Source organism: Pollicipes pollicipes, unplaced genomic scaffold (genome assembly GCF_011947565.3).
Source record: "Pollicipes pollicipes isolate AB1234 unplaced genomic scaffold, Ppol_2.1 Scaffold_2555;HRSCAF=2994_pilon_pilon_pilon, whole genome shotgun sequence".
Classification (NCBI taxonomy): Eukaryota; Metazoa; Arthropoda; class Thecostraca; order Pollicipedomorpha; family Pollicipedidae; genus Pollicipes; species Pollicipes pollicipes.
In genome coordinates, this window is record NW_023596136.1 from 2,986,346 (window position 1) to 3,013,782 (window position 27,437).

Genomic DNA, 27,437 nt, shown 5'->3' on the forward strand with positions numbered 1-27,437 from the left:
TATACTTAACGCCATAAGAAAGAAATCAAAGCCATGGTTCAATGTTTCGTTGAATTCTCTTGAGAATGATCGCATATTTAGGTGGATTTGTTCCAGAAGTAGATGGTTTCGAGCTCTCCTACCCGATATCGCGCACAAACTTTGGTGCATTGGTGAACGGAGAATATCACATAGCATGCACCTTGGGTAACGCCAAGCAAATAAAGAAAATTGCTTTCATAATGGCGAGGGGAGTCCAATAAAGTTTTGTTTTGTCGGAGCAGCCACTTCTGATCTGGTTTTGGAGCTGTTCAGAAATATTTCGAGAGGACTGCTATTAAAGATCCAATCAGACCCGTGCAATCTGACCGTGCGTGAAAAGTACAAAAGGAGATGGGAGGTGCTCCTTTTAAGGGCACTATTGGTCTTGCAATCGGCCATTTTCCCAGCAGCGGCCATTGCCTTAGTGATGTGTTCATAGAGCAACTTTCTCGCATATCGTTGCCACGCGGTTTTCTGGCTCTCCAAGAAAGTTCCTCCACAAGATGCATCGTGCGGCACATTCTTCTGCGACACAGTTTTCCGCTGAGTATGGTTAAACGGTATCCAGGGACCTTTTCCACCTATGCCTGGTAGTGCTGGCGTCTCGACAGACCCTTAGAAACAAATTGCGTGATAAAATTATCGTACATTTGTCACCGTTGAGTGCATTCTTGGTCCCTTGTGGTTTTCTATGCACTTACAAAGCTTCCGCGAACTTTTAGTCGTGGGCTGTTGTTACACGATCGGTAAAGTCGTTATATCACGGTTGCGGCATTGAACCACTTGAAGACCCGAACCCATTTATCAGGTTTAGACAATGAGTGAGTGTAGCACACGACGCCAACAGCGGAAAATGACCAACTACGAAATACAAAAGGACCGCACGATAAAAACAGCGTCGTCCACCGCGCGCGCGGCGTCCAATAATAGGTCTCTTTCAGCCGCCCTTGTCATAGCAGACACCCACACTGCCTCCCCTTCAGAAGCACTTCTTGCACTCTCCCGGTCTCGCAGAGCCGCGGGTCGTGCTCAGAGAACGGCGGCGAGGCGCTCGGCGGGGCCCCGCCCGACGGCGGCCCGCACACACGGGACGCTCTGTACCGCGCAGCAATCAGTCAGCGCGTCGGCAGCGCTGCGTCGCCGACGCCGACGCCGACGCTGGCCAGTTCACGCGTCGGCGTCGACGGTGTAGCGTGTGGGGAACGCACGGCTGGCCCGGTGCAGTGCCACCAACAGGGACGCGTGCGCGGCACGGAAGCTGCGGAGCAGTGTCGCACGCGACGTCAGGGCAGCGGGGAGCTCCGGTCTAGCGCCGTGAGAAGGGTCTGCTGGATCGCTGGTCTAAGGGACAGCAGCGGTCTGGTGCAGTGCTGGGACAGCAGGTGTGAGGCCTCAGGGGAAACTCCGGCGCACTAACGTGAATAGGCGCGTGTGGTTAGCAGAGTAACTCCGCTGTAGCGCTCCGAGGAGGGTTGTGTGGACAACGGGGGACCTCTGTGCAGTGCAAGGGGGAAAGGGTGCGTGAGCAGACGAGGAGACCCAGCGCAGTGCTGAAAATAGTGGTGCGGAGTGAGGCGATGGAGTGGCGACGCTGCTGAGAACCACGCGACAGAGCATAGCCAGCCGCGATTGAGTACAGCCAGCCGCGCCGGAACACAGCCAGCCGCGACAGAGTACAGCCAGCCGCGACGGAGCACAGGCAGCATGATGGCAACGGGACGGCTGCTGATTGTTCTCGGTGGACTCTGGCTAGGTGGGTGCCTACCAGCATTGGCCCTTCGCTGCGTCGCAAAGCTCATTCTGTGACATAATTTAAGCAAAAGCACGCGTTGCAGTCTGGTTATATATGAAAGTGTCGACTACTTTACCTTTTTATGCACACCATTCTTGTCATTTAATTCGACATATAATCCTCAAGCGCTATACCTATGCAGGGGAAAGGTTCGAGGTCCAAGGAAATGCGAGTAAAGCGTCGCACTTTTGATTTGCATCATCTATCATTAGACGTGTTTCTACACGGATATAGCCATAACCCAGCATGTAAATAACGATTGTTGGCTCAACCCAAGTTATATGACTGCTGGCTGCCACTCGCCGCGGGGAGAGGGGGTTAACGGCCACCGGTTTTCTGGGTCCGCTGTGATTGTGAACCTTTGAGCAATTTGTATGGATGTGAGGCTGGGGCTGCACCCGGATATGAGCTCGGTTTCGGCCATCACTGGTGCGGGCTCCAATCGAAGGTGGCCGTCGTCCTGAATAATATAGCCGGGAGACTGCCACCATCCCACTCCGAGACGGCACCCGTGAATTAGCGATGCGCCCGCAGGCTGTCCTACCTCTCTCCGACACTGTTTCGACGAAGTTGCAGGAGTTTTGATGCCACGGGCGGCCATCCGCTTGCCCTCAGGTGTGCAGAACAATAACTCGAAGGGCGCGGCTTCATATCTTTTTTATTCTCATACGTACCGATTCAACCGATAAAAAGTTCGTCAGGCGTGCCAATCATCAATCCACCGTCATAGTTAGCAGATAGACAAAACAGGTCGGCTTGGCTTTAAGGAATGGAAAAAATCAATTGTTACTTACAAAAACATGTTTTGGAGGGGTGCAATGTTTGCCCCGAACATTGAGAGATGTGCCATGGCGTATCCAAGGCGGGATCGCGGCTTTAGTAGGCTATGCCCAAGTGATGTCTGAGAAGGCGCTTGACCAACTTCGAAGTTCTCCATTTTGAGTCCCTGGGACAGCTAAGGAAGACGTCAAAGCACAGTCATCTCGTAAAACAACCACAGGAGAATTTCAGGTACACTCTTGTCAGTTAAATATGAAAATTTAGGAAGAACAGTGATTTAAGCTGTTAAATCAGCTTAGTTTATCTACATGACGGAAAACCAGTGCCAAAATTATCCTTGTTCTGAGACGCAGTGAAGGAAGGTCTCAGAAAATGGGGGAAGGGGCAACATCCATTTCGAAGTCGATTACCCCCATTGCGAGGAGGGAAGCCGGTTATGAGTGTTTCTTATATGCATCATAGTGAAAATAGGACTGTGTCTTGCTTCAACTAGTCATGCTTCATTTGTGTTCTCCATACCAAAAAAAGTTGTCTTATAGGAATGCACAATTTTGTATACTTTAGGACTCAAAACGTATTTCCTGTGCCATTCAGTCTTCTCCGACGATGAGATAGGATCTCGAAACGGTAGAGTGTAACGAGCGACGAATTTATGAGTAATTTGATGCGAACCATCTTTAGTCTAGGTGATGATGCCAAGTCAAAAGCCCGGAAACTGGAACGAGGCGTCAAAAAGCGCGTCAATGCTGAGTCAGCAATGATTTTTAATCAAATATGCATGAAAGAAAGGACTCCGCCAAAATATTATAATGTGTATATATATATATATATATATATATATATATGCATGCATCTCATGACTCCGGTAGCATAGGCATCAAAAGGTATAAAAACATTAGGAAATGATATGGATGTTCACACATTGGTTAAACATGGGAGCCTGATTGTCTACGGTTGGTTGCACGGTAACTTCAGTAAACGAAATGATAAGGTGACAAGCATGATAGAAACCTGTATCAACCAGTACACTGCGCAATGTGCCATATTTAAGGTCGACCTTGGGGTGAGGGGGATATCCAGTGATGTCCTACAATTTGAGCTACCAATATGACAATACAATGTGAACATTTGTAAAAGGATAGTCAGTCGATGAGAATGACAATAACGATGAACATTGATGCATCATATTCAAGCTACGTGGAATGACCAATCGACTGCATTGTCTTCGTTTACTTGCAAGAAAACTTGCAGTGCGGCAGCAACTTAGCCATAGCGCGGAAACATACCACGGCACAAGTAACTAGGTTTTTTAGTAACTATTTCTTAAGACTTTTAGTAAAAATCTGAAGAGTGTTGCTGTTCTATTTTCGTAAGCTTTGCTCGCAAGCAGAAGCACAGCTTTTAAAAAAGAACAGGGACGCGTTTGACGTGGTGGATACCAAATGGGGGAGGGGGAGGGGGGGGCAATACACAATCTGAAGAACTAATGCTGACATTGTAGCTGTCTATGCTGCCTTAAAGGTATTGCAGTATTAGGCATCTCAGGGTCTGCAGGTGTAGCTGAAAGATTGTCCAAATGGTACAGTTGCTTGCTGCCTTGATCACATTAATGCATACTGAGGTATGAATGACCGGAAATAGCCACAGTCCTAACGTTTTGCGCAATATGCGTACCACCATGGTCTGGGACAAGGATGCATTGTTCGTAATTTTGCGGCACTGGGCATGAGACCAGAGCTGGCGCATTGGTTTGGCCCGGCTGACACCGCAGGACGGTCAGCTGAGAGCTGGCTAGCGAGGGTCAACCTGGCTATAGTTTCATGAAGCTTCATGAAAATCGAGACATCCACATTGGGGCAAGTTTGAGGCAAGTTCGTTTAAGGCAGATTTGAAAATATAGTTTTACGAATCCATGGAATGAAACTGCGAGTTTTCTAGGAATTGGAAGTCTCTTTTTTTCTAGGAATTGGAAATTTCTATAACTTTCTAGGAACCAGAAGGACTAATTTAACAAATAAGCGCGGGTATGCTTCATGAAAGCAGGGTTGCCACAAATAATTGCTATAACAAAAAACCTGAGCTACACTATAGGCTACAACCACCATATTGGATTGCGTGCCGCTGCTTGACAAAGAATGAAATGAGCTATAGGCAGATTTGGGCAGCACAACATGCCATTTATTGTCTGGTAGAAATGCGCGCACGTTTGCTCGTCCTTCTGCGACAGCGTTTCTTTCTTCCACCTAAAATGTACCGTTGCGATGCGCGCTCATAGAATGGGGATTGGTAATCTGTCATATAAGGCTTCGTATTAAAATGCATATAACAATGCATCTCGAAATCCAGGAATCAACAACAGTGCTATTGTACGCTTTGTTCACATTTTGAATATATGCACTCCGGTGCATGCGCGGAATGAAACATATAAATATATGGTACACACGGTCTGAACGCACGAACTAATACATTTCGATGTCAAAATATTTCGCTGATCCGTTCAGCATTTTGTCCATTATCTGTTTGAATTATCACAGAGGATACATTCAAGGACGAACAGTTGCTACTTCCTAGGTAACGATTTTGCTTGACTACGAATCGTGTTCCTGATTTGCTTGAAACGGGTACTCTCCATTCGTGGACTTGGGACAGTTTTACGCATGGCGAAACATGTCCCCAATAAGATGTGGTACTGGTTCATGCGTAGCTGAACATGTATTCGCCTCCGTGCAACGGTATGTTTCGTTTGTAATGCTCCGTTGAATCATAAAACGCGCCTGATATTTTGCGCGCTGGGTCCGTAGATAGTACGCGCGGTATGCTCATAAATATGCTGTGTTGGTGTTCCACTCCTGGCATTAGCACGAGTGCATTATCATGTTTCTGTTATCTAAAGTACGTGCGAGCAAAAACTTTATAACAGCATTCGGTGTATTATGACACACTAGTTCGCTCCATACGACCTCCTCAGCTGCGCAGATACCGCCATGCTATTTTATCATTTTCGTCTTTTTCGACGGCATCTGTATCCGCTCTCGGGCATACCTGGCCGACCGGCCGATGCATTACAATGTACCGCATATCCGGCCAATACAGCTGACCATACCCGTCCGTTACATCTGACCATACCCGGCCAATACCAGGCCTATACAGCTGACCATAACCGGCCAATATAGGCGACACAATCCGCCGATACAGCTGACCATAACTGCCAACACAGACGACCATACTCGGCCAATACAGACGACCATACTCGGCCAATACAGGTGACCATACCGGGCCGATACAGCTGACCATACTCGACCAATGCAGCTGAACATGCTCGGCCGACATAGCTGATCATACCCGGCCGGTGCAGCTGATCATACCCGGCCGATACAGCCGACCATACCCGGCCAATACAGCTGATAATATCCGGCCGATACAGCTGATAATGCCGGGCCGATACAGGTGGCCATACCGGGCCGATACAGCTGATCAATGCCGGGCCGATACAGGTGGCCATACCGAGCCGATACAGCTGACCATATCAGGCCGATACAGCTGACCATACCCGGCCGATATTGCAATGGAAAAGCTATAACACGCTCCTTAGCAAAAGCACTGATCACATTTTGGTAATCCATGAGAGCTACCTTGAGCGGATTGAGGAGCAGCACGAGGAGGCGTTCCGGCTCAACTCGTAGCTTCCCCAATGAGCGTTACCGAAGAAGCTACTGAAACAAAACCAATAAATGTTGAATATTGACTTATCCAAAACAATTAATGAAACAGAACAAAGCTGCAAGTAGCAGCACTTGTAAAAGGCCAACAATAAAGTGACGCAAATGACGCATCGTATATCCAGATAAGAAGCTTGCACGTGGATACGACACTAAGCGATTCTATTTCGATTTCCTAGGAAGATTTATGCGTCAAGCGCAGGCGTCAAACAATATGGCTATCGTTTTCTCCTGTTCTGCCTGCTGCTTTCAGGGCTATCAATAGTGATGCTTTTCCAGAAGCGTTCACAGATCTGACCAAGGACTGAGTCTGGCGGTTTGGGAAGGGAAAAATATATGATGCCAAGATGTTGCCACTGTCAAAATTGTAATATGGCAACATGGTAAATAACGCTACCCCTACCAACGTGGTGGGTCAGTATGGTAGTAGGTCTAGCACTTCGCCCCTATGTAAGATGTCAAGCTTAACTGCAAGAGGGATGTGTTCAGTGAGAAAAAAAAACAAAAAGAGGGCATCGTGTAGTTTACTGTGGTGCTTGAGTTAGGGTACAATCGCTCAAAATTTGCATACGGTAGACCTTAGGACAGCTATCAAATATTGAGTCCCTAATTAAGCACTCTGCTATCTGGCACGGAAAAACCCAACTGACGTGTGCTTGCAATTTTTTTGGGTCAAAAAAGAAAAGAATCAATCATCACCGGCCTACTTTACGGCACCGGGGAAAATAGTTTGGGTTCTATTGCGCTACAACTTAGAGCGTGTTGATATAAGAATACCAAATGCACTTTTTGTCTTTATCGTACCTTAAGCCGTCTTGACGCATCCAAAATATGTATTTTTGCTCCTCTGCTGACATACCCTCCCTGAGTGCTTCAAGATCCACATCCAACACTGAACACCGCCAACTACATCAGACAATGCTCTAAAGGACCTCCTAAGTCAGTTTGTAAGTTACCATGTCGTTCAACAGCACTTTTCAACGACATCTTGGCCTTTGTACCCCACTAGCCACTCTTCTGAATGTGGCACAAAGGAGTTTTTGTATCCGAATCCACTTTTTATTATCAAAACCGTCACCTTTGCGGCCTTGTACCAGCCGTCGTCCAAACGCCACAGATAACCGCCCGCTACATACTTCAGACCCACCGGGTGACTGACTCACCCTCAGTCGCGTGCTGCGTGATTGCCTCAGTCGGGCTGTCGGTTAGATTATGTGCAGCTATACGACTCACCTCCGTTCAAGCCCAGGCATGACCACTCACCGCATTTCAGCTGTTCTGTCGGAACTTAAACTTGGACTGGCTTTCGTAATGCCATCCGGTACTTTCTTTAAAAAGTCGTCTTCAGCTCGTAGCCAGCCGTCAGTTGCATCAGATAAGTCTGGAATCGCAAGGTGATGCCCTACTTTATCATTGGCTTAGCCTACCATTGTACGATGCCGTCGTCGCTTCGCATTGGTTAACTATCACATCATTTCTGAAACCTGCAACCATGAATCCTTTCCGATGTTCGTAGTATGCAAAACATTCCGTTCAGAACCTTGTATGGATATATTCCCTCTGGGCTCGAAGAAGCAAGATCACTTTTGATCGTGCACGTGGACATTGTGGTGCGAGCGTTGGTGAGTGAAAGTTACAGGAAAATAGAAGCTGTTCATTGACACGATTTGCCTGACTCTGCCTCACAAGGGACTGGCACGCGCGAGGTATACACTAATCTATCATGCAGCAGTAAGAAACCTGCTTCAGTTTTGCACTTTGTAACAATTAAATAATCGTGCAATATATGGCAGAGTGGGAAAACGGTGCTGTTTCTCGAATGCAGTATTTTGGCAAGGTATCGATAACAATCTAAGTGACACGTGACGCATAATATCAGATAATACGTGTAACGCTTTGCGTGCGTACGCCATTCTCGACATCGCTAGAACTAAAACCGGCACGACAGTAGGACCAAACGACGCAGGTACTGAAAAGCAAGCCAAACGAGGAAAGGGCCGTGGTGTGTTTAATGTCATTTTGCATTACTATATAAAAGCCTGCAATGACGGATCTGAATTTACGGTTCCACATAGCATGTTCGATGTACAGCGATGCGGACGAAAGCTGCCAAAGATCTAAACTTTGTACATTTGGTGCTACAAACGTTAGAAGACAAAAACTCCTGGAGGTGCTGTGAAGCCTCAATCGCCCGGCGGTGGTTTTGATACTTAGGACGTAAAGCCAGAATAAGGAACCCTTGTTTTCACTTCACTTTCCCGGTGGGTGTAATCTACTTCACAGCGGCAGCACAGCATTATACCAGCCTTTCAAACAAGGGTTTGCAGAAGGAAGAGATTTATCATAACCTAAAGATTTTCCCATAACCGAAAAAATGTCATATGCATAACAGAATGGAGATCAAGCTTTGCCGTGTGGGGTTCTGCGCTGCCGTGCATTGCGATACTGCATTGCCGTGTGGGGTTCTTAAAACTCTTTAATCCAAACACAGGCATATTTGTATATAAAATGAGACGTACTTCACTAATCCGTCTCACCCTTGGGCGTGTTAGGCACAGCTGACGTGGCATTAAGATCAATGATCGTTTTTGCTTTGTGATGGTTCCGCACTCTCTTCTCCTAGGAAGTGGTCTGCTTAAGCTACGAAACATTCCTAACCCGCGTATTTCAATCAACATATATGACAGCATTCCGGAAACGGTCGGTGCATTGTGATATACCGTAAGCGGTGTTAAAAATCCCACCATTACAAGACCGAATACCGGAATGTTGGATGCGAATTGTCACTTTTTTTCAATCATTGTGTACAGTTCCAAATTGCATTTCACATTTACTAGCAGATGTCAAGATTAATATCCAACGCGACCTGTGAAGCAATGAGTCAGTTTCCACAGTTGTCTACTAGACGAACAGCAAATGGCGGTGCAGGGGTTCTGCAGGTCAGCCCAAACATGTCAAATAAAGGATAATCTCGGAAGTTTTCTTTTTGAAATCATCCGCGACACTCTCTAGCATAACTCCTAAGAAACGCGAGCTGTGATACAAACGTCACCACCGTTTTACTCTCAAACTATCATTTTGTCACCGAACGGTTGCCCTTGTTCAGACAATCAAGGTCGTCCTACATCACTCGGATAGCACGCGCTGGAATGGTGTCTTGTCCGCAGTGTTTCTCAGTCAGTGTCTGTCATGTCTGCGGATTCCCGAAGTCTGCTGGAGTTAGATTTGATTAATATGGGTCATGCAGGAGAATCTCTGTTTTGCAATGCCCACATTTTCGATCCTTACTCTGTGGGTTGAGATGAGATGACATAACATTTCGGCACATTGATCAAGACTAGTCGCTGCACTTTCCCAAAAAATTAGTGTAGTGTTTTTAGTAGTAGTATTTTTGCGCGACATGACTTGCTATGACGAGATCGTTGACGAAATTAATTTGCCCGCCCAGTTGACATACAGCACTGATCAGTTACACAGAACACGGCGGGAGGGTATCATGCCTTGAAGGATACGCCTGCAACGAACTAGAGCTATTATCACGACACACGCGGCTGCAACGGCATCCGTCATCCAGGTCACAGCGAAATCCTGTCCTTACGGACAGGACGCGGAACAGTACAGGTATGGACCTTCCACAAGCTCCTTTCCGTGCTTAGGATCACACATCGCTTTTTCTTCCCACATATAGTCTGGGGATCTGTAAGCCGCGTGGATGTCTTCCATCCCGAGGGTCGGGCGTGACGATGTCGATGAGCCTGGCCTTGCGGCTCGCCGCGTCGTAGGCCCTGCCCGGGGGACCGCCGCCGAGGCGTCATTCCGACCATCTGCGAGGTCAGCGATCCTCATCCTCCCGCCCCATGATACACTGAACAAACAGCTTACAATGTGCCCGAGCATGGACATCTGACCATGGCAAGAATACCTGGTGCTGGCATAAAACTGAACCTGGTTATTTCATATTTTCTTTTAAGTGAAATTTTGACATAAAAAGTTCTGCAACACAGCTTTGTGTCTTGTTTCCATATCAGCGTCAACATCTACCGAAATGTTTTAAGGTATTGCATGAAGAAATACATCAATGTAATGATCATCCTAATCAGGTAAGCCTGAGGCTATCCCCCTGGCCTGCTCCCACATCGGCCGCATCGCGCGCGCGATGATCCGCTGGAGACGCGCTCTTGTCCAGCTGGTGATGCGCTCGCCCCGGGACATCGCCGGTCCGGGCCAGCCATCGACCAGCGCGGCGGCGGCGTCGGTGGCGGCGGCCGTCGCGAGAGACGCGGCCGGAGAAGAGTGACTTTTCGTGTCGTTCGTCCGGCGCTCACGACTTATCGGGTGTGGAGCAGTCTCCACTGGCCGGCGAGGAGCCGCTGGCTGGTCAGTCGCCAGCTCTGGGGAAACGCTGAAAAACAGCGAACGCCCAACAGAGAACAGTCGGCAGCAGACGGGAAGACGCGAGCTCATATGACGCAGCGCTTATCTCCCACATAGGTTGCTGCAGAAGCGAACAGGAGGAAAGAAAACATTAACGTGGACATCTTATCTCAGCGGTACAATTATACTGAGTGCCGTATGGTTTTGACTCAGTCGGAGGAACGAAATTAATGTCAAAGGTCAGGACAAACGTCTTCATTATCGGATGTAAATATAGTAATGCTTTAATTATTTACGTGGGTCCAATTGCAAGTCAAATCCAGAACAGTTAGGTCCCAGAAATCCTGGGAAAGACTACACTGATCTTAGTGATCCATGTATTAAACCGTTGCCTTTAACTTAAGTTCATTCTAGATAAGAAATCCATACAACGGTGAAGGATGAGCCAAAGAAGAGAGTGAGGGCAAACAAGCTGCAAAATATTTTAATCCGTATTCAATATCGAAGTCCTAAGCAATGATTGGTGTTTCAAGTTGGCACATTGCAGTAACGCATGCTCTTGAACATTGAATCAATGACGCATTCAGGCGCTTTAGACATGGGAGGGGTGAAAAGACATGTGCTTGTACTTCTTCGCCCCGGCAAATAAGAAATAAGAACAGACATTATTTGCGTGTCTAATACTATAATGCGCATGTGTTGTTCAACCCGTGCTGATAGCATTATATATATATATATATATATATATATATATATATACACGGAGAATGCGAATGCATGGCGTCCCCCGACTAATGGCGTAGCCCGAAATATGAGAGAGAGCGAGAGAGAGAGAGAGAGAGAGAGAGAGAGAGAGAAGAGAGAGAGAGAGAGGAGAGAGAGAGAGATAGAGAGAGAGAGAGAGAGAGAGAGAGAGAGAGAGAGAGAAGACATATTTTGGGATATCGCCATTAGCGTCGGGGGACGCCATGTCATCGCAGAACTCCGCTATGCCATTAGTCGGGGGACGCCATGCATCGCAGTCTCCGTACACAGCCAAATGGGTCATCAACATTGGTGATGTGGTATCCAATGTTGACCGGGACACTAACAGAACTAGATGGAAGCAGATTGATCATCTAATTACCAGCACGGAATCCCCATGCGTGCTAACAATATAGCCATTCAAGGAGTACTTGATGACTTGAGTTGGACGCCCTCGCTGACGTGAACGACGAATCGCAGTATTAGCAGACCTTCATTCCAGCACGTACGCGCAACACAGAGTTTTATCTAACACAAATCAAGAAAATATTTCGCTCCAAACTTTCAGAGGTTTGGTCCTAGTTGATAAAGGTTCGTTACCTGTGCGAAAACATTCATACTCGGTAGACTGCTGATTTGGTAATAAGCTTACCTGAGACGCATTTAATTAGGATTTGCTTGTTTGCCACTAATTTTATTGACATCCGCACCCTCTCAAAGGAAACTGTCCCACACTTGTGTAGGATTTGAACTAAAAAAGCAATGTTGGATATCATTGGGTGCAGTTCACAGCCCTGCAATTTTAAGACCAAAACCCCTCCAGTGTCTCAGCTAAACGCCGGCGGAGATGTGCAGACTATTTCGGGAAGATGGTTTCAGTAATGACTACATTCAAAAGCTGCCATTCCATTAGCCATATTTCGCTCGGCCTTAATTCATGTTGTGCAAGGTAAGATGACAATGAAACGATGACGTACTGAGAAGCGCGTTACTGAACAGAGAAATTGTGTTGTGCGTTCTCTTCCACTTAAAAGTATACAAGCCGTTATAAGAGCTAATTTCATGACATGTGATGTTTGACTCAATATCTTCAAATGTGGCCCAGCCGCTTTAACCAACTTCCTGACCAACATTGCGATGCTTTTTAATTCAGACCATTATATACCAATTTGAGAAATTGCCATGGGTGATAAGGTAGCCCGACATGTGACTACGTAATTCATGCATGCACGTTCCGTACTTTAATGATGTTTTTGGAGTATAGACACATGATTGAGACAACATAACACAGTTTCTTAATATGATGAATTCCGCGAACTCCATCCAACTGACCACGGAGTAAGCTGTATGCCATTTTTATGTATTCTAATCCACCCCCACAGCATCTATTGACCGTACTCTCAAACGCATGACGGACCTATTTAGAAGAAAAATAATTTCTAAAGCACTTAATCCATCACGCTACCATCACTTCCAGAAATCCCTCCAAAACATTCCGAGACACAAACTCAACCAAATGACGTTAATACTGCGCTCATTTGTCAATGAAGCGATAGTTGGCGAGTCAAGGGAACAATCAAGCTGGCTTGGATCAGCGGGCTCACCCGCAAGTAAAACCTGGTGCGATCAACATGAAAGGAGGCATGACACCTTTTCATTATTCACGTGCTGCCAGATCAGACGCGTATTACTTGACCAGTTTTGCCAGTTTTCTCAAAATTCTTCTGAATAGCTCAGAATTCCTATTTGAAGTAGCCGTTTCTGTGGTAGAAATCTCACTGAACTCCCGGCTTACCACTGTGAAAGTTATATATTGCATTTGCCTTGCTTTGCCTAACGTGCATGTTCGGTTATGTTTGCAACACACTGAATTGTAAGAATGCTGCTACGTAAATAATGCTACGAAAGCTTGGAATACTGCCTAAACAAAAATATTTGCGAACAAGAAGCCTATATCCTGCAACTTTGACGAAACGTGATAATATAGGCTTGACTTCTTCCCTGCATATGGCGTTTACAAGCGGCTGGTCTGGTGGCGCACTTTTATTTCGGAGAGGGAGGGTCACATAGTCCGTGGTGACGCACTGGTTCAAACTTCAACTAATGCGATTCGCGGTAACAGGCCCTTCCCGCGGCTGGGCCAATAATGAACGTTCGCACCACTAAAGGTGCACGATGGTTGCCATGACGACGGCCATCATAACGACTGCCGGTAGTGCTGCAAGTAGCGTAGTGCTGTTACAAAGCGTTGACAGTGTGATTTAAAACAGAAAAATGCTGTCCTTGCTTTGCTTTTTCTCTGCTGCAGTGGCACTTTCCAGTGTTTTTATTATACCTAAGTGGTCCCGAGGCTTCATTAGAGTATGTTTTTGAAACACACCTCAAAGGTGGGACACGTTCTTTAAAGGGTAGGCTTCACTAAAAGATATTGAGGTAACCATCAGATATGATGAAACGAGCTCGCATAACTGTCGGTATGCTTTAAAGTACAAACGACTCTTCTAGACAACGCGGTTTTTCTATTTAGTAGATATGTTCCTCAACTCATTATTGTTTGATTACGTCATCGTACCTTGCGCGGCATTGGTTGAAAGCCAGTTGTCCGCTATTGTATCGTGCTTATGAACGCCAAATATGAGCAAGTTGGCAATTCTATTTGTATTGGGCTTGACCGCTGCATGGCTAACGATACGATTTTATTCGAATGGCTTTACTATGGCGTCATGGATGCATGGTTGATCTTAAAACAGTCTCCCAGGAATAGTCTGCACATCTTCGCGGTCGTTTAGCTCAGAAACTAGGTTTAGATTTTAAAAAGGGAAGGGCTGTGAACTGCATGGAGTGATCGTCAAGTAGGCTGCCTCTGTTAAAACCCCCATACAAATGTGAAACACTTCTTTTAAGCATGCGTTGCTTACATAAAGCCATTGGAAGGTATAAAAAGTTGAATGATACTGGACGCTGGCACCGGATCTGGGCACAATTGGGTTCGTGTGTAGAGGTAGTTTCACCGCGTTAAATTTCGTTTCATTGCGAGTTGCCTATCGCAAAACATTCCATATTACCATGGGTAAGGTGGCACAAGTAACTCGGAACATCACGTTTATCAGTTACCTTGCATATTTATAACATGCGAGTTTCTGCTTGGCATGGGCCGATGGATATTTTCGTTTGCTTCAAATTTCTCCTAGGTCTCTGCAGTGTCAGAAATGCAGTACTCTTATTTGTATCATACAAAATGCTGCTGACCATCAAACTCGAAAGAGGATTCCGACAAAACCGTGCAGAAAGCAAGTTTTAATATGGTGCTTGCCGAACAAGAAATGGCAAATGTATTGGGTGCTTGGCTTCTTATATTTGTGACGGCATTATTGTAGTTCACGAAGCGTCCAACAGACGACATAAGCGTTCGCACATACGCGGAAAACCTCTCCGAGATTTAACACCGGATGCGGACGAAAGGGTCAGACGCCACTAACGCGGGTTAACTCTTTATCTTGAACTCCTCTCTGGGCCGGGCGTGGCAGTTTCTTGTAGATTGTCGACACCATTTTTGGATTGATTGTAGATTGTCGACACCATTTTTGGATTGATTGTAGATTGTCGACACCATTTTTGGATTGATTGTAGATTGTCGACACCATTTTTGGATTGATTGTAGATTGTCAACACCATTTTTGGATTGATTGTAGATTGTCGACACCATTTTTGGATTGATTGTAGATTGTCGACACCATTTTTGGATTGATTGTAGATTGTCGACACCATTTTTGGATTGACTGTAGATAGTCGAAACCAAGACATGCATGCACATAGCTTCAAGAGCATGATGTTAAAGTCACGCTGTCTGCCATCGGCGGCCGGATTAGGTAGACTGCGGATGGGCTTGATCTAGAGGACAGTGTACATGGACTTTCGGTGTAGCTGCTTATTAAACATTGCAAATCTCCTATGCACATTGGTGCAAACAGATGAATATCACCAAAGCTCATCAATATCATGCCAACTTTCTTTCAGGTTACCATCCCAAGACAGAACATGAGGTCATCTAATAAATTGACTTCATCAGATACCCAGGTTCATATACCATACCTTCACATTCACGCAGAGGCGAGGCCGTAGCCAAAGGGTATCTTCCGCGAGCTGTGGCAAAAATTCCTACCCAAACAACTCGGCCCTTCAGGACTACGACCATGTGACAGTGACACTCACTCTGACACTCTTGTGACACTCTCACGACGTGACAGTGACAATGACACTCGCAGGACGCCTGACAGTGCACTTACGTGACGGGGCCCCTCTGGAGCACGTGCGACACGAACAGGACACAACATTGATACGAGAACAAATGACGGACAATGTTGACATTTTTCAGATGTGCAATGACATAAAACGCCTTCACATCTAGGAAAACGAAACTCTTTTATTAAATTAGCATACATAATTGTGTAATTTAAATATAAGAAATATAATTATATGTAATTAATGAACTCTCTCCAGCAATAAACAAACATATTCTTCCACAACCCATGAGTTATTAGGTGGTAGGCGGTAAGTACTATACATATGATTGTGACGATGCGTTCGTGTCTTTGTAGTGTTTTCATTATAGGTGTTTTATTTACGTACCAAAACAATATTAGGATTTGGTCTTACTTTAAGTGGTCATGCTTCTGTTGTCTTTTCCATACTAAAGAAATGTGTTCCAGAAAATACTGCACAACCTCATCCTTAAAAACTCAAAATTTATTTTTGTGTTAGTTATATTTCTCCGACGACGAGACAAGATATCAAGACGTCAGAATGTATAGATAGACAAGCATTTGAGTGTTTTGCACGAACTGTCTTTGGTATTAACGATACTGCCAAGCCGCAAGCCCGGAAACTCGAACGGTGCATAAAAATAACTTCATAGCTGAGGCAGCGGTCGTTTTTAAGCGAACATGCATAACATAAACTATTCTGCAAGATATTCCTTTATATGTATATGTGCACGTAAATATATATATATATATATATATATATATATATATATATTATACATGATAGATAGACAAATAGATATACATGTGTGTATATGCGATATGCGATATCTTATAGAGAAATCCGAGGTTCCAGCATGTTTTCATGGACGAACACTAGTTATCGGAGGTTTCAGTATGCTGCACGGACGAATATGTCATGTCCGTGAACAAGACCGATATTTCGGTATACGATAACGCTGCCAGCCAACAATGGCCGTGCGCTGTCGGGGTCTCTAAAACCCTTTTCCCTAAAGCTTGTGAGCCCGGCCGGCCAGCACATCTGGCTAAGGGAGGGAGAATTGGGTCCACGTGCGGGGCCGACCGGGAGGGGGTAGGGGTAATCCAGTATCTCCTCGGGGGGAAGCCGATAGTTATGCTGTACAGTACCCAGACCGCATCGAAGTGTGCTGGTAGTACGGTCGGCTACGACGTACTTTTCCTACTAGGCCACAGTGTTTACATGTTACAGGCCCGCTTTTCGCAGAGTTGTGAACCGAATTCTATCACGCCAATTTCGATAAACATGCGCACCAAACGAAGCATTGTTTCACGGTTTTGGTCCAATTCATTGACCGTTTTGGTCTAAATAAGCCCAACTCACGGCGTGTCGGGTCAACGTTTTCTAGCACGGTACGCTATGAATTTTTCGACTCTGTGCCATGATCAGTGGGCTCAGAAGCTCAAGCGGTAACGCACCAGACCCATGATAAAAAGTTTGGGTGCTCGAAGCCAGTATTTCCAGATTTTTACCACAATTTCTCTACGAAATATGCTGATTTGTTTACTATAGGCCAATGCATGCCATCAGTGTAATGCACTGTACAACTTCTCAAGAGTTTCTTGCAAGAGGTATGGGCATAATAATCATTTGAAATTTAAATCCATTCACTATTGTGGTAACTGCGTCCACTACCTTCAGTTACAGGCTAGGAAATATAGAGAATAAACCATAAGTTTCGCGTACATTGCACATTTTGTGTATTTCAATTTTTTTATTTTAACTTTTGCTGATTTTTTTTCGAAAAATGTTTCCTGTGGTGTGAATTCCAAAAATGTTTCGTCCCGAACAGCAATGACAAGTTGAGGTCAGGCAAGTGCAAGCTATGTGCATTTGTAAATGTGTTTAGAGGAATGGCAAACATACAACCCGGAAATAGCTGGATGCCGAAAGCCCCTTAGTATCTTTTGGTTCCTTTTGCATTTGGAAAATACGATTATTGAAAATATCACCATTGGCATGCAGCTGATAATACTTGCTCTCATTACCATATCTACAATCATGCCAAGTACCTTCCCTGTTCTAAAAACATGAGTACACAAGGATGAAACTGACCTGAAATTGAACTGTATTCTCACTGTTGGGACAGTGGCAAGGTCTACACGATGTTGGCCGTAAGCATTTACCCACGCTGACGTCCAGCAGCGCGGCATTGCTGTTTGAGGGAGGATCGGGACTTGCTGGAGTGGTCGCACAGCAGCGGATCCTGTTCCGTCGAGCCGGCCGGTGCGCGGCTGGCCATGAGAGGTCTCACGGCGGCCGATCCTGTTCCGTCGAGCCGGCCGGTGCGCGGCTGACCCTGAGTAGTCTCACTGCGGCCGATCCTGTTCTGTCGAGCCGGCCGGTGCGCGGCTGACCCTAGTGGATCTCACGGCGGCCGATCCTGTTCCGCGAGCCGCTGGTGCGCGCTGGCCCTGAGTGATCCCAACGGCGGCCGATCACTGTTCTGTCGGTCCGGCCGGTGCGCAGCTGACCCTGAGTGGTCTCACGGCGGCCGATCCGGTTCTGTCGAGCCGGCCGGTGCGGCGGGCCTGACCCGGAGTGGTCTCACGGCGGCCGATCCTGTTCTGTCGAGCCGGCCGGTGCGCGGCTGACCCTGAGTGGTCTCACGGCGGCCGATCCTGTTCTGTCGAGCCGGCCGGTGCGCTGACCCCGACGCGGCGGGTTTGGCGGCAGCTCTGATTAAATAAGCGGAAACCATTGCAGTCGGCGCACCCAGAATAACGCGCGGCCTGACTGCTGAATCATAATGCGAAGCCTTATCGCCTAATTCTGTCTGATGAATGTAGCTCTTGAAGTAGAGCGGCCAGTGTCGGCACCGGCTCCAAATCTGGCCGGGGCACATCACCTTGGCGAGATTGCAGCGGCAAGGCTCGGACTTAGTAATTGATTCAGGCTTAGCGTTGTGCGACCCCCGGCGCGGTCACTTACTGATAACAGTGTGACACCAGTGTTCCAACGAGGATGGTGTTGTATGTATATATGTATCTAGGTTGGAGTACTTTCGAATATGTCATGCGTTCTATACACAGGTGATATGTACGCTTGGCTTTTTCTGTGCCCGCGTTATGTCGTAAAACACTTTCTGGTATGGGAACGTTCATCCATTCAACAACAGGCATACGTGCCTTGTATTAACCAAAAATGGGTGCTCAAGTCCCAATGTCATGTCACTTACTGCACTGAGATGTCAAGCATGAAAGCACGAGCCATCTGCAAGGGTCAACTGCGTGAAAAATGCATTTGTCACACGACTACCCGTTGCGTGCAATCGCTTTTGTCAGCATTCTCTCTCAGCTGACTTTTCCACCCAACAAAATCATTCCGATCTGATTTGTTTAGGAGCGCTGGCACGCGAGAAGCATTCTCTTGATAATCGTTGTGTCTTAGTGTGTAGAGTGTATGTACGACTGTGTATAATGTGCATGTGTGTGTGTGTGTGTGTGTGTGTGTGTGTGTGTGTGTGTGTGTGTGTGTGTGTGTGTGTGTGTGTGTGTGTGTGTGTGTGTGTGTGTATGTGTGTATGTGTGTTTTGTTAGATTTTGTGTTTGTGTGTGCATCGGATATTTATTGCTTTTAACTCGACTGTTTCCGTAATTGGGCTTTTGACAGCGGAATGCATATGTCCCAAATAAACAAATAAAAATAAATAAGTGGTGAAGAGTCGGGGGGCAGGAGGTTTTAGTCGACTGCAGCCAGATAAATTAACGGCTTTTTAACACTGCTTTGATGCCCTGTAGGCAGCCTAATGCCGTATGGCTAGAGGTTGCGTCTTTCCGTCGTATCGATGTTCGTGCTATGTAGATTTGCCAATACTGATGATTGTCCGGTTGTGATGATTTTATGAGAAAAGGTTGCGTTATGGTAATATGCCAGCCGTCTCACGTTGAGGACTATGTTTTGGTTTATCATGTCCGAAATCTTATCAAACCTCCTTCGGTACAACATAACTTTCGCGCAGAAATTGAGGATTGACCGAACCTGCACAAGTTTGGTTGGTTTGCTTTTCCGTAGATCGACACGCGGTAACGAATTATGGACATGACCGAAATCGGTACTAGTGTACCGACATATTAACCGAGACTACGCTAGGCCTCATATGAGCACAGCCAAAAGGAGCCCATCGCAGCGTACTTCCGTGCTGGCAATGTGCGCCGAGAAGATGAGCGATCGATTGAGGGTCAACCCAAGGTTAAATGCAGTGCTGCTCTCCTTCACGCTGTCTCCGCCTCGAACTGAGACAGGAGGCACGTACCGTTCATTTTTTGAGTGCCAATGACGATGAACTGGGTTTTGCTCATTTTCACTTCATGGCATGTTGTCCAAACCATTGCCGGTCGTTTGAAAAACATGCTTTGGGAAGTGGTCGTGGTCGTTGCCTTGCTAATCATATCGGTGCGTCTCATTTTATGTGCCGGATACTGATGTAAAATATACTTAATTAATGATTTACGTGCTGTTACACAGGACCATGGTCTTTGAAACATCAAAGACGATTAACTGAGCGGGGCCGGGCATCAGACTGATTGTATATTAAATGGTCGGTCGGCAGTATTAGCTTTAAAGGGGGCAATCTCACATGGTCAGTATCTGGTCTGAGGAGAAGCTAGCATGTTCAGCACTTGTCATTGATGCATTAAATTGATTTCCGTGGCTGGGCGTACCACATTTAAACCCTTAACGAGTAATTAACCTGAGTTTCTGGATAGGGAAGTTATCGAGGACTCCGGGGAATGAAATCAAAGGATGCACGCCAGCAATGTTGCTGGTGTACGAAATGGGCGATGTGATCAAGCGTCCAAGTAAATGAAAGCATTATATCATGCGAACGACCAGCTTGACTCAGGCAAAATGAGATGGGCACCTTCTAACACAAAGTGGAGCCGACTAAGCTTCACTAATTCGGGCTGGTCTCGACATCACCGTCCCTGGCTGGCAGGGCAGGGAAGGGAACTCCGACGCCTCACGGGTCTCGGCTCACATCACCGTGCGAAAGACAGTTTACCGGCGGAAATGTGGCACCAGAACAAGCTGAAAGTCCTTGGGCTCTTTGATCTCAGGTTGGTGTTTGGGCCACTGGAGGTCACAGAAGGTCAGAGTGCGTCGAAGAAAATCGAGCCGGCGCAAACCAAGGGATCTTTGCGCTTACACTGTCACGCAAGAGCTCATACCATTTGATAGTCGCACAAACTCGGACAAACATTGACATGATAGCCTTATTCCTCGACGCTAACTACGAGAAAGGGGAGGCAAAAATAGGAACAAACACTGGCATGCCATCATCCTTGGCAAGACGCTCTGTAGGGTATTTATTCATTCCGTGTTTCACGAATTTTAAGTGCTCGTTGCATAATTGGTCTTACCTCGGATGCGTCTCGAACCATACATAATTCAAAATGTCTAAAATGCTCCTAGTTATTCGAAGGGGATTAAGGCTAGCAATACTGTCTTATGTATTTGTAATGTTCCTAACAGATGCACCGTAAAACCCGCATCCAAACATGTCATGCCAATCGGCAAAAATTGGGCACAAACATTGGCATGCGATCATCCTACAAAGATGCCCTTCGGGGTACTTACTATATTGCTATGTTACCAATGTTGCATGTCCTCGTTGCGTAATAAGTTTCACCTCGGATGCGTAGTGAAACATTTTGAATGCGTAAGGTCGATGGCTTAAGGCCCTGCAAAGCATTAATGTTCTCAGTTATTTGGCCAAGAATTCACCAGTACCACCACATCGCAGGGGTGAAAATCGCTTCTAGTATTAACTGCTTCAGTAACTACGGGAATGGACGCATTGTTTAACATTTTCAAAATCCAGATTAGGTGCGACGTACCTACACATGCCCCTACAGTTCCAGCGGCAACCAGTTCACAAGGGCAAGACGAAGCTCATCTGGTGCGCCCTGAATAAATAGAACGACCATCTTACCTCAGATATAATATTTCTGGCATTTATTTTCGAACACACCAACTGACGGAACAACCTCAACTGCAACCATTATTTTTTGCTAGACTACCGGTCGCATTTTCATTCTAATCCACGCGTGCGACTGTTCACTGCCTGCAGTGGCTGCCCTTTCATCCAGAGGAATGAAACAGTTGCGTCATGCTTGAATTCTACCGCCAAAATACCAGATGCCATCAAATCTCCCTGTTTTGCTCATGTTGGAACAAAAACGAAGCTAGTTTTGTTGCAATCGTGCATCGTACAGCTGCACGAAGTCACGCTTACGCATTCAAGAACAATTTATTGCATGTCCATTTACAACGGTGCGTAACTTTGCATCCATAGGTAAGGCAAGTAGTAATAGCCTTATTCCTCGGAGAAAAGCCCGGAGATTTGAGATAAGGATGCGTTGATATTTAGTCAGCATGCTTTTATCGAAACGACGAGCAGACCTGCAAAATACGACAGTTACTACTGACAGCGAGTGTAGTAAAAGACATGTTGCCGAAATATCACCGCATCCATATCTCCATTCTCCTGTTTTTTTTTCTCCGAAGAATAATACAATTAGCATTGTCCTATCTATGTGAATAATGCTTCTCGCAAATGCACTTAACGACTCCATTGTTTTGTTTTTACACGCTAAGGAGGAAACGTGAATACTTAACTAGATGGCAAAACCTTTTAGTCAAAGTGCGTAGTCTCTCCCGTGCACCGTGAGTGCCTTAACGCAAATAATAATCCTCCCATCTTTACGAAATGTGGCGCGAGAGTTAGGTATATGTTGCCGATCATTTGATATGTGCCAGGACTGCTTATGGCACAAGCTACTCCCAATCTTACCAAATCCTTATTTGAAGTATGAATGTTCACCATATTCACCCACGCCAATTTTATGGCTGTGTAAGGTACGTTGAACCTGCTGAATCACAACGGGAGAATGACAGGCATACAAATGCATTTTTGTTCTGTCCATTTGTGCATTGTTTATGCATGTGGTCATGGAAAAGATAGCACACAAATCAATAATTACCTACCCAATGTCAGGGTTTCTTCGGGGGATGCAAAGAGCACGAAGCACATTTTTATATTGGTCTGCAGCTGTAGAGGATTGCGTGCCCATTCGCTAGGATACTTTAAATGGGGCGGGGAGTGGGTAAACAAATACGGTGCAACAATCTTTGTTCTGGCAAATACCTGGCAATGGATCAGCTGAAGCAGCATAATTCATTGCAACTGGTGTTACATTCTGATCATGCATTATATATTGGTGGTCATATATCTGACTGACTACGTGAACAGAAACTGCAAAACTGCTAAGCATTTACAAGCGAACAAGTGAAAGCATTTGCAAGCAAGTGAACATTTGTAATTTTCTTCGACAGGAACTCTGGACAGCACAATTCGTTGTCTAGTTAAAATGCTCCTCAATGCGTTAATGCGGGTTGATCACGTCATCGTACTTCGCACAACATTGACTGAGAGCCAACTGACGGCCGTTACGTCTGGAAATCACGCTCACAAACGCCAGATATGAACGCCTCCACCATTATATATTTGTTTGGCCTTGATCGCCGCATGGCTTATGGAATCGCAGGAGTTGAATGACGTTGTAACGTCATCAATGCCAAAGTGACTTTGAAATACTCTTTCCTTAAGGCTTAGGGTCACCCACTTTGCAAACGGAGGGGGTTCTTGTAGCCTCTACACACCTTACAATTTTGATGTTTATAGCGTTTAGGCTACACGCGATTGCAGAGGGTCGGATTTAACCATACCTTTGTAGGCCTATAAATTTGCAAAAGCTTCCAGTACGCACGTTAAACCTGATGCTCCTACCCCATAAGTTCACAAAAGTTTGGCCCCAGCTTTGCCCGCAGATTGCTCAGATATGAGTTAGATAATGAGAACCATCGTTCAACTGTAAGAACTTGCCGAATTCCTCTGTCCGCATTGATCCCACAACGCTGCACTCAAATCGCCAGATGATTACCTTCGTAAATGTTAGATATATTTTGACCGGGATCGTAACTAGGAAATACGTGATGTAGGCGCAGTGTTGGCTGGGATTCACAACTCGGCTTAATACAGCTACGCATACAACAGGCGCCGAAAAAAGCCAAGAACAGAACGGGGCTTCTCGCTACGAACCACCACAAGAGATTCGATAGCCAGCTGCGCTCCTCTCTGCACATCTGCAGGATCACGTCGACGTCTCGTCTAAGCACCCCACAAGTGGGGGAACTGGGAACCTGGGGCGTCTCGTCATGTGGGAGCCTGTACGTGAACCGTTCGCAAAAACGGTGGAAGAAAACATTTTTACGGCAGCTGTTCCTCGCTTTAGCCTGTCGCGCTGGCTGACTGTGCATTAAGCTATTTGGATGTACCCGTATGCTTGGGGTGACCATAAGCCAGTGGGTAAGATAAGATAAGGCCCATGCGGATACAAATGTTCAACATTTGTTTTCATTTCGTTAAAAAATAATTTTAATGCCAACATACTGATTGAATGGATTTCGAGTTCAGAGTCTACGTTAAGTTAAAACGTTCAGCACGACTTGTTACGTCATCCCTGGCCTCACCGTCCCATCGTTAAATATCAGTTCAGCGGCGGTTTTTGTGGCGAAAGTTTAACGCGCCGGCAATGGCCGCCGCGGTCCGCCTGCCCTCATGACCTCATCTGAGGTTTTGTGAGTGGCTGCCGCCGCCTGCCGCAGGTCATCTCAGGTAAAGCCAAATGGGAGCGCCGAAGCTACTCGAACACCACCCCGCCACGGGCAGAATGGGAGGCAGGCGCTCCAACCGATTGAGCTACAGTTGCGGACTTCATTGATGGATGGGCTGAAAATCATTGTCGTGCATTCTTTCCCATACGCCGCAATGGATTAAGTGCCCAATATTTTTTTTTTCCAATGGTGGTGCACGGCTCCCCAGAAGCCCTCCTCATGATAGTCTCTGCGCCTATGCCCGAGGGCTGTGATTACATGATCATCTATTAATGAGTTAGACGAAATACGGCTGCTTCGAAACTGTCATGACGATAGTTGCCAAAAAGTGTTCTTTATGTAGCTGCGGCGAAAATTAGGGTAAAATTTCCTATTTGGCATGTATGGTTCGACAATATTGCATAGTTTTGACCATAAATAAGTTTCATCATGTGGATTATGAAAAAATTTAATGCGTGACTAGCGACAAGCATTATGACAGGAGCGGTGATGTGAAGCGGATCAATCTCAACGCCAGGTCGGACTGGTAGCAATTTTGTGTCGCAAGATTTAGTCCGGCTACCTTGATTGGGTGTATTTGTGGGATCACGGGCCAAGGTCACCATTGATTGTTGCGTGAGCCCTGACCCCTTGCATCCGATCGTAAAAATATCGGTCAGCAGCACAGTTTTGGGCGGGAGCTTAACGTGCCGTAATGCTCGGCACGGGCCGACCTGTCCCCTGCCTACCTTGCCTATGCTTTTAGGGCGGCCGCTGCCATGCCAGTAGGGGGCAAATAACGGGCACCTGAAGTGACGCGGGCCTACCCCGCCACGGTCGGGTGTGCCTGAAGACGGGCAGCGCTACTAGAGCAGACAGACCGTGTAGAGGATTACATGGCAAAACATCGCCAGCTTGCGATTATTGTTACAAAAGATCGCACGGGTTACTTTGTGTGGTGTGAAGATTATCACCCGTTCCGGCATAGAATACATGTGGTATGTGTTATGAATATGCAAAGTATGAAGAAATATACCGAATTAACGTCGTGGTAAAAATAGAGCGTGCCGATGAATGTTGTATGATAGAAAGATCGTATTGGGCTAATGTCGTATGGGGTCAAGCTCGCTTAAGATCAGGATCGTGCCGCAATGGTAAAGTTCATACAAGACAGAGATCGTGCGGTGTAAATGTTGCAAAGCCTGCTTCGTTCCCAAGGTACGACTTTGCAAAAAGGCACAAGTTAAAGCCAGCCATCGACCGACGAATGGCACCTCCCCTCCCCCCCCCCCCCCCCTCTCCCCACCCTACTGCCGGGCAGACAAAACCAAGCGAGTGTCTGACCGGGGTCGGCGCCGAGAGGAAAAAGAGCTGGAGCCGAGCAGTTACTTTTGCGTTTGATTCGTTGACACCGGTGACACTCATCCAGCGGAGGCACATTGCCAGATACTCCAGTGATGTTTGCGGATTCCAAAGGCCCGTTTTCTCGGCTCAAAAACAGAAGATCACGGATTTTCCAGGTGATGTTCACAGGTGTGGCGGGGTGGAGGACTGTGACCAGAGATTTGTAGCACGTCCGCAGTTGCCAGGTGATGCTCCAGGTGTGGCGGGGTGGAGGACTGTAACTAGAGATTTGTAGCGCGTCCGCAGTTGCCAGGTGATGCTCCAGGTGTGGCGGGGTGGAGGACTGTAACCAGAGATTTATAGCACGTCTGCAGTTGCCAGGTGATGCTCCAGGTGTGGCGGGGTGGAGGACTGTAACCAGAGATTTGTAGCACGTCCGCAGTTGCCAGGTGATGCTCCAGGTGTGGCGGGGTGGAGGACTGTAACCAGAGATTTGTAGCACGTCCGCAGTTTCCAGGTGATGCTCCAGGTGTGGCGGGGTGGAGGTTTGTAACCAGAGATTTGTAGCACGTCCGCAGTTGCCAGGTGATGCTCCAGGTGTGGCGGGGTGGAGGACTGTAACCAGAGATTTATAGCACGTCCGCAGTTGAGCAAATCAGTAATAAGGAAAAAAACGCTGTTGTTATGCAGCACCTCGGTTACGCGTAGTGCAACTGTAAGCTTGTCTCTATCCCGCTCCTTTATACCGTATGCTACGACGCGACGTTTCATCAACTTCTGTTCTGTACACCGAACAGCAATCCTACTTTGTGAATTGGCATCCGCGGGGCAGAAAACGTCTATTAGCACAAGGTTATTTCCGCCCAAGGCACTGTTTATCCGGACCATAAGTATGTCCGAGCAAGAAATGCTGGGGCATATAATTTTTGGGGCCTGACGGAGTAACGTTTACTTATGTCATGACCTCAGAAATAACCACGTTGAAAGAAATGTTATACGAGCGCTGGTGGCTTGTGGAGAGCGGCAAACAAATATTTGCTTTCTCGAATGTGCATTCCGTATCATATTCAAAGGCATTTGGTACACCTGAAAAACATCAAGGTATTTTTGTTATATCTGGGCCTTTTTCATGGCCATTATAACACGCATTACAGTTTTGGACGGCATCGCAGTAACTCATCACACTGAGATACATCAATTACCCTTCAATGAATCTTAAAATCCTAATAATGACGAATGAAATAATGAAATGGAATATCTATAATAATGAAATGAATATGTCGGGGGGAGGGGTCTTGCGATGGAATGTGCGTGCGCTGCGCAGGTGCTCGGCTGCGCTGTCACGTCTCCTGGCAACAGCAAACTTAAATGTTTTGCAGCTGGCCGATTGATCAGCGTGCGACCCAGATGTTACACGCACAACTTGGCGCTTAATCACTCCGGTACACCCGACATCAACAAACACGTGTGAGCCAAAAGGCATCGTCATCGACCGCCACCAAAATTCAATGAATGGCGTCATAGAATAACGCCATTCAAATCCTGTCATTCCATTTGCCATGCGACAATCAAGGCCAACAAAATATAACTGTCGGGTCGTTCACATCTGGCGTTCGTGAATACGATTTCCAGACATATCGTCCGTCAATTTGCTCTCTTTATTTTTGTTGTGCAATATGCGACGATGTAATGAAATAATGTTG

The 27,437-nt window shown here is 46.5% G+C and overlaps 1 protein-coding gene across 1 annotated transcript in view; it reads left to right on the top strand.

Moving 5' to 3' along the window:
• The first annotated feature begins 1,204 nt into the window (after positions 1–1,204).
• Positions 1,205–27,437, top strand: part of LOC119107505 (peroxidasin homolog) — a 105,015-nt gene continuing 78,782 nt past the window's right edge. Inside the window, exon 1 of the mRNA XM_037230965.1 lies at positions 1,205–1,774. Within this exon, the coding sequence (XP_037086860.1) occupies positions 1,726–1,774 (49 nt within the window). The 5' untranslated portion in view covers positions 1,205–1,725. The remainder of the gene's footprint in view (positions 1,775–27,437) is intronic.